This window comes from Pollicipes pollicipes, unplaced genomic scaffold, assembly GCF_011947565.3.
Source record: "Pollicipes pollicipes isolate AB1234 unplaced genomic scaffold, Ppol_2.1 Scaffold_4881;HRSCAF=5763_pilon_pilon_pilon, whole genome shotgun sequence".
Taxonomy (NCBI): Eukaryota; Metazoa; Arthropoda; class Thecostraca; order Pollicipedomorpha; family Pollicipedidae; genus Pollicipes; species Pollicipes pollicipes.
The window spans coordinates 23,894,609-23,905,999 of record NW_023596576.1 but is presented as its reverse complement, the minus strand read 5'-3'; the positions used below and the strand labels follow the sequence as shown (position 1 = coordinate 23,905,999).

Below are 11,391 nucleotides of genomic sequence, written 5' to 3'. Positions count from 1 at the left end.
GACGACCCAGAAGAAAATGTGGTCCAATGTGAGCCAGTCACATGACAAGTCACGTAATTGCACACAATATGATAACACACAGCGGTGTTAAGGCACCTCATATGTTAAGCTTTAGCAAAGCAATGTCAAGTGAACCGCGACAAAGACATCTTGAAAGGAGCGAGCGCCCCATGGTCCTGTTCTGTCGTAACATACGTCGCAGGTCAGTTGGTGGGTACTGCTGTGAGACGTACGTTAGCAAATCGTTGTACAAGCAATGCCTTAGAAGTCACATGCACCATTATCGCGTACCTGTTGTGCGTCCAGCCTGCTGGACGTGACCGGCACCTGTCCAAAGCCTGTCTATTTTGTATTTACTAGCAAAGCCTTTGAGGCACCAAAATAAATACCATGCCGTTATATGTTGGTGTGTGTATCGCCAGCGCGAGCAGAGGGGGCAGGGGGGTGGCACGACCCTCCCCCTCTCCCCTCTAGATTCCAAGGGGCCCGAAGGGCCTCTCAGGACATACAATTAAGGGCTCGAAAGGCCGGCCGGAAGTCGCATTCGGGGGCCCAGCCCGCAGGGCTGGGCACTTCAATGCCAGCCAGCGGGCCTTGCGCGCTGCTCAGGGGCCCCCTGAGTCGATAAGGGCCTATATGTTGATCAGACACAACCCGTAACGTACAGTTGGCCCCGTGGTGGCATGGGCCTGACAGCTTATTTCCCAACCAGGGACAAAGCCGGAAACAGCGATTTACATTGGTCGGGCCCAGCGTCTTTCAGGGCCATACATGGCCTAGCGGGGGCCTTGTGTTGGCAAGGGGCCCCGAGTCGGTTAGAGGCAGTGTTCGAGGAGGTCCGAGGAGCCTAGAAGGCCCAATGGGTCCGACGATCAAGGGCCTATTGGAGGGTCTAAGGGCAAAAAGGGCTGGTCAGAGTCTTACTCAGGGGCCCTGGCCTGCGGGAGCGGGCCCTCAAATGACAGTCAGAAGACCCTTCGCCCCGATCGGGAACCCCCTGAGTGATATGAGTCTATGTGTCGGTCAGACACCACCAGCACTGCACAGCCGGCTCCGTGTCGGTATGGGCCTAAGGGCTTGCTTCCCAATCAGCCACAAAGCCGCAGCCAGTCCTTTACACTGGTCGGGGCCCCTGTATTTGTCAACTACCTACAACACCCGACGGAGGGCTCCGGGGCTGCAGGGGGCCCCGAGCCGACCAAGGACTGTGTGATAAGGCCCGAAAAGGGGCACGGGCGGCTTATCGGAACTGACTATGAAAGGTTCAGTCGGAGGGCACGCGGACTGGGAGGACTGAGTGTAGGTCACATTGAGAAACGTGGCCCGTAGGGTCGTGACCTGAAATATCAGCCAGGGGTCTTCTTGCATCGTTTCAGGACCGCTGAGACAATGCAGGTGTCTACATCGAACATCTGGCTCCCTGTCAGTGTGCGCCTTGAGACCCCATTACCCAAGCAGTGGCTGAGTAGTGGTAAGTGGTTGGGACCCTGTGTTGATCAGGGGCCCACGGTGCGTAACAGGGTGTCACGTATCGGCTTGTGGTCCCTAGTTGGTCACGGGCTTTGCCTGAGGAGGTCCGGAGAGGGGCCGAATGGCCCCTCTTCCGGATCCTCTTCAAGGGACCCGCGATTCACATTGGTCGGGGCCTCTGCAACAATGCGGGAATCCCGCATCGTTCAGGGGCCGAGGTTCATAACAGGATATTCTGTGTCAACAAGGGACCTCGAGACGGTCAGGGGGGCATTTGCTCAACAGGGACGAGGACTAGACCCCGAATGACAGCGGGTCCCTTGCGTTAGTTGGGCCCTCTGACATGAAAGGAAACATGAGCACTTATGATGATTGCTCACATTGAGGCAATAGAAGTGTCCTGTGCCAGTCAGGACCCCCAGTGCCTAACGGTGAACCCTCCAACCCAGTTCTGCCACTCGCTCGTTAAGCCCAATCGGAGTCCATACGTGCCAATTATTGGACTACCTGCGGCAATCAAAGGTGTCGCGCCAATAAGGGTTCCTAAGTCGATCCGGGGTCAACTGCGCGGGCCAGAAGGCCTCCCACGCCAGCGAGGAGACCAATATGATATACTGTATCGCTCTAAGGTCTTCCGGATCGGCCAGGGTATTCCGCCGCGCGCCGCCAGAATGGCAGCCGCGGAACACCTCGCGTTGGGATGACATTGGCCGTCAGCCCTTGGCCGGGAACAAGAATGTGCCTCCTAATGTTCTATTTCAGGGCGTCCTTTTCCCGGAACGAAATAAGGGGTCTCATGACTGTTGAATAGTGGGCCAAATGAGCTAAAACACGAACAAGGCTATCCCATGCTTGTCCGGGAATGTTCATCCTTTTGCAAAATCGACTAGTGAAACAAATTACATCAGAAGGTTTGAGCCTGCGCATCCACAGTCTCGGGAGCAAGGAAGGCGACGGCCGGGGCTGCAGTTTTCGTAAAACCGCGAACGGCGTTGGCCACTGCAAGTACCACCAGGTGCCGTGTGCCCGGCGGTCGCGTTGGTCGTCACGTCCGCTGTGGGTCGGTGTCCAAGGGTCGGTTCTTAGTTCGAGTCCAATTCACGGAAAACGAGCCCATCCGTTGCAGCATGTTTTGCAACGCGACGTTGACGTAGCTGTTTATACGGGCAAAACACTGCTGTAATTCGCTGACTGGTGGATGCACGGCCGCCCCCACGCCGGCCCAGCAGCCGTTAGCCGCACGGAAAGAAATGCATCAAATTAAATCACGGGATTACAGACGTACGCCGAATTTCGTAGGCGGGGAGCGGAAAGCGTACTTCGAAGAGCCAGGCAGGGAGCCATGTCCGTCACACACTAACTGCAACTGCGTCATTTGATGGCAGAGTACATGGTGTCAGAGGAGGCTAGGCTGAGCTCCCGATGACTACCATGGAGCACTGGTGAGGAGACTGCGCACACCTGCGCACAATGATTGCACCGCCCGCGCACAATCAGTCAACAAAGTATTTTGCTTCACTTCTCGTATTTCACAAAGCTACGGCACAACTCACAACACGAACCGGACTAAACGCGCTATCACGTGCAGCTGCAACGGCACCCAACCGCTGGAAAGGGCACAAACAGATACATGGGACGGACCGCCCCAACGACGTTTTTCTGGGTTACTGTCGAGATCGCTTTTGCCGGTTCGGTGAAAGCTTGCACGCCCCGGAATTGTGGAGACCCAGGTAAGTTGTAGCTGACGTATCAATGAAAATCAGCAGATAGTTCGGGGATACTTCTGTATGTTTGGCATCGTCGCATCGTGGTGTTATATTGTCTTGCTTTGTCGCAATGACGCTGCTACGAGACGTCCGCTGGCAGCACCCAAAGCCCCCGGCGAGCGCGGCACGGCACGGCAGCGAGCGCGGCACGGCACGGCAGCGAGCGCGGCACGGCACGGCAGCGAGCGCGGCACGGCACGGCAGCGAGCGCGGCACGCGCCCACTGATCACCGTAATTCCAAAACAGAGGTGAAAGCCCATCAAAATGCAGCTTTCCGCCGCTTTCTGTCAAGCCGGCGCTGCAGAGATTGCTGGAGCTGCCATCTGTTTGTTGGTGCTCCGAGCACGGATGCCGAGCCCGATTACCTCTGACCCGCCCATGCGAGCGGTCTGTAAGAAAACCAGTCAGCAAACTGAATAACTCCATTTATTGACTTAGCCGATCACTTCTCCTTCATCGCCCACAGCTTGTGGAACTCGCCAACGAACGGCCGCACCAGCTGCGGGTTGTTGGTGATGATGACGTCCTCGTTGTTGCCGAGCGCCGCCTGTCGGGTCCAGTTAAACGACCCACACACCAGCACCTCGTCGTCCACCACGGCGAACTTGTGGTGCATGAGGAACGGCTTGGGCTTGACGAACACGGGGACGCCGATGCGCCGCAGCTGCTGCAGCTGGCTACCGGTACACGTCGACATCTCCTCGTCCAGAATGACTCGGACGCGCACGCCACGGCGGCTGGCGGTGGCCACAGCGGCCGCCAGCTCCGGACAGCTGAGCACGAACACGCAGACGTCGAGCGAGCGTCGCGCGGCGCGTAGCCGGCGCAGCACGCACTCGAGCCGGCGCTCGTCGCCCGGCGCTGGGTCGCCGGGCGGCGCGTCCCGCTCGCAGGCCGACGCGGCCGTCGGCGGCGCCGCCGGGAAGAACAGCACCTCGTGGAACAGCGCCGCCGGGGGGCGGCGCAGCAGGCGGCGCGCGGCGGCTGCCAGCAGGCAGGCGACCGCCAGTGTGGTGCAGCCGCCCAGCACCAGGCCTCGGTAGCCGTCCATGGCCGGCCGGACCGCGCTACTCCGGGTCGCGAATGCAGCGGCGCACCGTGCTCAGCAGACCGGGGTTCTCCATGGCGGCCGCCACCCGCTCCTTGTCGTTGATCTGCTTGCTCACTGGCGGGCGGACGTGAGGACGGGCGTCAGCGGCGGCCGTGGCGGCGGGGTGGGGCGGCCGGAGGGCAGCCCGTCGCCGCACCATGTCACATCACACCAGACGGAGCCGACGCCCGGGACACCCGCCGCCTGGCAGCCAACCACACCCCCCGGCGCGGAGCTTTATCACGGGAAGCATACACCATGCATAGCTCCAACGGTCGCAGCCCACGAAAGAAGTTTCGTTTACTGGTGTTTTAGGGTGCACTGACTGTAATAAACGACGCTTGCTCACGCCGCACGAGTGGTAAACATTTCAGACACATATTGAGCGTTTGTCCGTATCCAAAGCTCACTGTGTAGCATGGTGACAAGATGCACCTCATTTGAGGATTTCAGCAACACCATCCAGGCTCCACATAACGCTCACCATGCTGACCGAACATGCCATCATGTACAAAATGGGCTGATTGCAATGATGGAAAAGTCCGTCCCGATATACTAGTTGGTAAGAGCGTCTGCCTCCCGATTCACTCATCCGTGGCCGGATGGACTCGATTCGATTCGATTCGATTCGACTCGACTCGACTCGACTCGACTCGACTCGACTCGACTCGACTCGACTCGACTCGACTTCGACTCTTTGCTCTCGATTTTTCGAGTCGCTATTTGCCATCGAAACGAATAACCTGCGATCAGTGGCAGCGATCGCGTTGGAGTTCATTTGACGTCAGAGGGCAGGGCAGACCGTGCCGAGCATTGCGGCAAGTTAAACTTTCGGCTTCAAATTCTGCTGTTGACCTGGGATTGCACGAACGTATGCACGGGGTCAGGGCTCACACATGTACCACTTAGCATGAGCTCTGATCTCAGAAGCCCATCCATTCAAACGGTTCGATTATTTTGTGCAACTGATGCACAGCGATAGATAACCCTGCAATGGGTTACACATCTTCCAAAACCCAGTAGCCGACTAGCTTACCAACACAAAACCGGGTCGCAAAAGCACAAGTTAATGGCACTCTGGATGAAACGCAAGTGCGCCGACACGATACCAGGGAAGCTGAAAGCCGTGCATAAGACCTCAGCGACGAGCAATCACTTCAAACCCGGTCCACTCCCCGTCAGCACCCCAGCTGGGCCCCGCCCTGACCTTCGCCACTGGTCTGGTGTGAGCCCTCCTTGATGACGACGTCCAGCTTGTGCTCGAAGTCGAGGTTCTCCTGCAGGCGCACGCGCACGCACAGGCCAATCAGCGTAGCCAAACTGCAGTGCGGCACCGTCGGCGTGAGTTGCACGCGCACGTAGTAGGCGCTCCCCACGCCCGGGAACCGGCTGACGGCCACGTCGTCCTCGCTGACCACGCGCAGGTCCTCCAGGCTGGCGCTCTTCTCAGGGTCCTCAATGCACCGGATCAGGTCTGGCGGCGAGGCGGCGACACTGTACACGACACCGTACGGGCAAGGGGCCGTCCATCAATTACGGCAGCACGCACTTTTGGCAATTTTACAGCCTAGGTTCCTCCCCCCCCCCCCCTGGCCACACAACGATCACGGTGGACGATATTCCTTCCCCTGGTTGCGCCCGGCTAAGCGTAACGTCCCGACAAGGCAAGACACGTTTTGTCCCTGATATTGAGCTAGAGATGTGAACAAATAACGGGAGCGTTAACTACCACGATAGGAACAAAACGGCGCCCGCCTTCAAGGTTTCTATTTGTTCAGGAGGATTTCGGCATCATTTGCATTCGCATTTGAACAGCATTAGCATCATTTGGTGACACTATACGGCACGACATGAGTAATGCACGGCGGAGATCGACTGGGCCAGGTAGGCGAGGCACTGACACTGCACACGGCGCGGTAGGGTGCGAGGCGGTGGACATGGCGTGGCCAACTCGGTCCGCCTCGATGGGTTGAAGTCAATGTGGCGTACAGATTTACGGCTGGAAGTGCGTTCGATTTTTGAAAAAAGTGCGTTAAAGCGTAGAAACACCCGTTCGCCATCCATAACTCAGCATGCGTGCACAGCTAAGATAGGTCATTTGTGATCGCTTCTTCACGACCAAGCCCAGTCACCGGTTAATGTATCATCATGATTGACGTGCTTTATTTTCGACTGTCAATCCTACCGTCACGTCCATGTTTCGGTGATCAGGGATGCCGAGTCCAGCATGAGCTGGCACTGCAGCAAATTTTTCTACTGCCAGCGGAGAGAAAAACGAAGTCTGGAAAAGTTCTATCACAGGAATTTATCATCATGTTTAAGCTCACGTGCCCATAAAGACGCTGTCAAGAGTGGAAGAGTTACATTTCTACGCCTCAGTAAGGCAATTTCTCATTCTTGGCTCATTCACCCTCTTGTCGCCGTACCATCAGGCGTTAGTCAGAAGACATGTCTGGCAGGCCAAACAACCGATTTGGGTGCCGCCCAGCTGCGTTCCTGGGCGGCACAACCTGGGCGGGGGGGGGGGGGGGGCAAGACCATTCGAAAAGAGAACCGTAGCTGCCAACGGCGGGAAAGCCATCTAATCTTCACACTGCGAATGCTTCCTATAAGCATAAGAGCCAATCTGACTTAATGATTTCAACGGCAAATTCTCCTTCTCCTGAATGAGACGTCCAGCCTGTGCGTGTGGTGACAATGCCTCCGTGCAGCGCCACCTATAGCGCGGTCATGCCTGTCTAGCCCCACGTCGGCGCGTCAGTGGCGGACAGCCGTTCCGATCGTCGTGCCCGGACCGGGCAGACCACCCGGCCCTGGGAGTCCCCGACCCACCGCACAAGGCACACAGGGCCACTGGTCATCGCGCCCGTCCGCTGTGCGGTGCGCTGCCCATGCTCGCAGCGGCCGGGCTCGGCGCAGAAGAACCCAGCCACGCGAGAGGCGCGTCTGGGGCAGTCCGGTGGTCAGGTCGACCAGCCTGCCAGTTGATGCGCCATGCAGAGAGGTGGATCCAGGGGTTAAAACCGAAGTACACGTCCCCGCGTTCTCGACGCATCACAACAGACTGGCTCACCTCACGGCAAAGAGGTGATTTGTTCTGTGTCACTGCTAGCGTCGAACCGCGCACCCCTGAGGCACTCACAGCATTGCATCCAGGGATAACTTCAGCATTTATTGGGTGCATCAGGTCACCAAAATGTCACATCATGTATCTTTTCACAAATTTGGATAAGTATCACACAGTATTACACTCAACATCCAGGGATATATTGATCAATGATATGTTGCACCACTGCATGGAGCACTTACCATACACCTGTTCCACCTTATCTTGACAATCGTGATCTGCTTCCTTTGCTGTCTCCACTAAAGACATTCCTCATCACCCAAAGTGTCTGCAAAGACATGAGAAACAAAATAAATACATAGTAGATCATCACTGACATTGGGGGTTGATGATGCCCTCAGCCGCTGAGGTCATGTGTATTGCCTGCCTTTCATCCTGGTGGGACATTTTGAGGCACTGAGCCTGATACCCCTGGTTTCCCAAACAATACAGTGGTCAATGCAAGCATGTTAACTGCTATGCTATTACCACTTTTCACTGCAGATCATGTATGTATGGGAAACTGCCAGCACTTGAACTGCCACATAGACACCAAATGTGATCAGAAATCACTTCACTGCTTTACTGAGGACTGCTTTCAAGCCTTGAGGGTGTTTGAGAACACAAAACATGCCCCACTATACCCCAAAAAGTGACAGTCATGCTTAATTGCTTATTATGGTTGAAAACCAAAATATATCCTAACAGCATTCATGAGCATTCCTTGGCCCGGAGTATTTCAATGTTGGCCATGTAAGCTTACAAAATACCTGATAAAAAAATTCAGACCAAAAGACAATAATTTTCTGACTAACAAAAGGTGCCCCAGAAATGCAAATAACATGGCATGCTTTGTTTCCTATTTTAACAAAAAATTAGACCATGGTAGAGCCAATCGCTATCAGCATTCCAGATAAAATCCATGGGAATGCACAATTTGCATGGTCAGGGAAAAAGGGTATGCACATTTCACACACCAATAGATAGACACAACATGCAATTGCTTTTGATAGCTGTAAACAGTACTACATGATGCACAAATTATTAGAGTAAATAAAAACCACACTGTGTATCACTTTAAGTATTAGCACAGTGTGGTGACTCTTATCACACAAACATGGCAAATGTCTATTTATGGCATCATTCTCACCACTGTGATATAGAAATTTGACATTAAACCATTTTGACCATTTAGAACTGCTAAAATATGTCAATTGAAATTGCTACACCAAATTCATGCTTCTTGGCAAAACCTTGCATCTGAGAAATTATGTCAGAACAGCAAAGGGGATCTGTGTGCTGAGCATTTTGATTTCTGAGGTCAGCAATGGTCTAACATTCTTTACCAAAGAACTCAATTTGCAGATTTCTTGGCTTATTACAACCAGGCAAATTTCAGTCCTTTGAACTCATCATAATTACAGACTTACCAGGGCACCTAGTCAATCTGTCATGCAAAATGAAATCAACCATACCATCATATCTTGCAGCACATCATGCCTTACTATGGCAATGCAAAATGTAACAAATTGAATTCTGTATATACAGATTATTACAAATTTACCAATTAATTGTGTGCACACAGATATACAGTGAACTGCCCCATACATGAATGAGCAGATCTCATTCTGTATGTAGGGCCTCTGCCCCCCCCCCTCCCCCTCACAGTGCAATGCAGTTCAGCTTTAAAGGGATTGCACACATCAAAGATCACATTGTGATAAATATCCACAGTGCTGAGCTGCATGAATTCCAAATGTTTTTCTTTGTACTGTGCAAGCAAGACAATTTTGTCACAATGGAATTTGCATCATATCACTGCCCACAACAAAGCCAAACATTGTCAGGAGTACTATTGTTTTAAATGTAATAGGGTTAAGCTACTTACAAGTGTACACATGTTTTTGCTTGTTTAAGCCAAAAGCTAAAACTCCGAAACATTCATGGCATGCCAATACACTCATTAAAGCAATGAGAGATGGGAGAGGCATAAAATATGTCATGCCTGTTTACCTAACTTGATAAAGTTCACCAAGGTGGCAAAAGGGTTTACTCACTTTCAGTCAAACCCACACTCACGCAATATCAGGCTTTTGGCCGGCCTAAAACTCCGCACACAATAGTACCCAAGCAAACCACCCGATAACAATACACAGGATAGCCTATTATACGACAATGGCACATCTACACCATAGCCTTGTACACACCCTACACACTAGTTAGACAACATTGACCCGTCCCCGATGCTTGCACCGGTTTTGACCTCGAAGACCCTCGCTGGCGGTACTACACCACCTCGTAGTGTTAACAGCGAAATATGTCGCTTGGCGATCGTCTGTCATACCATACGCACCCACTCATGTTCGAAGCACTGGTATTCTAGGCTATCAAAGATACCAAACAAATACACAATCAGCAGTGCGCAATATGACGCATTCCACCTTTCAGCTCAGCGACGGCCCGAGGACGTAGACATTTCATGCGCACATGTTTCAAAACAGTCAGCTGCTGCGAGCGGTCTCGAACACTTAATTTGCAAGCCAACCGCATAGCAATTTTGGTAGTCTCGGCTCATGGCCGAGGTACACGGGGGATTATCGCAACACCTAATGCTCGTAACCACTAATGTATGATAACGCCTAATGTTCGAAACAGCTAATGTATCACAATTACTAATGTGTCATAACCACAATGCAGGGGCGGATCCAAGATTTCGTCAAGGGGGAGGGGCACGCAACGTTGTGGGGCCCCCTGGAGTTTGGGGTCCCTCCAAAAAACATTCTTGCATTTTGTCCACTACATTATGAGACAAATCGTATGCATCATATACATATATATATATATATATATATATATATATATATATATATATAGTATTCAAAATTTGTTAAGAACGTGATGCACTAGTATAATCGATGTCACACGCTCAATAGCCAATGGAAATGACTCGTGCGACGGCGGCGGCATGTAGAATTACGTTCGGCAATTACGCGTAAAAGTTCATCGGCGCGTATTCGACTGCTGCTCTAAGACGAAGGCACCAAGGCCAATAGGGACCCTGAGCGATCATGGGTGCCGCAGGAGGCCAGCAAAATGGCTCCCGTCAACGAGTCAAGTCCTCAGAGCAAGCAACAAAAAAAGCAAGACCAACGTGGTGAGTCCATAAAGGATCGGTAGTGTCTCAGCAGGCCAACATATAAAACCTCGGCCATAGCACAGGGCCCTCCGAGCAAAGGGAAAATATCCAAGACCGTAAATTAATACCCCTGTGCAATCAAGAGAGCACGGGCAGGTTAACAACACGAGCCTCGATAGGAGTAAAAGTCCTCAGCAAATGAGACCAAAAGGAGAAACCTCTCGATCAAAGTAGAGGACACTTGAGCATCGAGTGTCTCCGTGCCTTAACTTCTAAGAGCCCTAGCAACAGCACAAGGCCCTCCAAGCAAGTGGAGAGAACCCGAGATCTATATGAAGAGCCCCTGAGCAACTCAATGTACCCCGGCATATGGGACCCCAGAAAAAGTGCACAAAGCCTTTTGGGCGAATGGGAAGAATCCGTGGAGGAAAACCTGATCGTTCAACAGTGCTCAGGCATGGAGGCAGATAGCGTCCCAACAGCACATTGGGCCCTACCAGACAAGCAAAGAGATCAAGGGCAGCGTGACAAGCTGCTTAGCAATCGGACTGACCCAGCAAGCGGACATATAGGGTCAGGCAATCAACAGCGTAATGCCTCTAGACAGCGTAATGAGCCCCAAAATTTCCTCCAAGCAACACTTCCTCAATCAGCGAAGAATGAACTTTGTTTGCTTATGAACCATTTACTTTTGCTCACAATGGTTCTTGGTCGTCTGCAGACCCAAAGGCATCCAACTTTGTTGTGTTTTTGTTGTAAAAAACTGCCTCCGTGCGGCCGGTTAAGGGCCCATTCGGTGTCTTTAGGCCCCCTCAGCATGCT

General features: G+C 52.9%; 2 protein-coding genes across 5 annotated transcripts; both read right to left on the bottom strand.

Moving 5' to 3' along the window:
- Positions 1 to 3,646: 3,646 nt before the first annotated feature.
- LOC119101533 (mitochondrial cardiolipin hydrolase) lies at positions 3,647 to 4,102 on the bottom strand (the record flags this gene model as incomplete). Its single annotated transcript, XM_037224878.1, has 1 exon — positions 3,647 to 4,102. A coding segment is annotated over one exon (423 nt), but the record flags the coding sequence as incomplete, so codon positions are not given.
- Positions 4,103 to 4,176: 74 nt separating this feature from the next.
- On the bottom strand, positions 4,177 to 9,897 carry LOC119101781 (cytosolic iron-sulfur assembly component 2A). Of its 4 annotated transcripts, none has more exons than XM_037225210.1 (4): positions 9,875 to 9,897; positions 7,637 to 7,722; positions 5,535 to 5,801; positions 4,177 to 4,402 (listed from the first exon to the last, which is right to left on the bottom strand). In XM_037225210.1, the coding sequence occupies exons 2-4, from the start codon at positions 7,701 to 7,703 to the stop codon at positions 4,305 to 4,307; spliced, it is 432 nt and encodes a 143-aa protein (XP_037081105.1). In that variant the 5' UTR covers positions 7,704 to 7,722; positions 9,875 to 9,897; the 3' UTR covers positions 4,177 to 4,304. The 4 variants fall into 4 exon arrangements, with proteins under 4 accessions (XP_037081105.1, XP_037081103.1, XP_037081104.1 ...); XM_037225208.1 differs by lacking the exon at positions 9,875 to 9,897 and adding an exon at positions 9,729 to 9,795; XM_037225209.1 differs by lacking the exon at positions 9,875 to 9,897 and adding an exon at positions 9,641 to 9,713.
- Between the last annotated feature and the right edge of the window lie 1,494 nt (positions 9,898 to 11,391).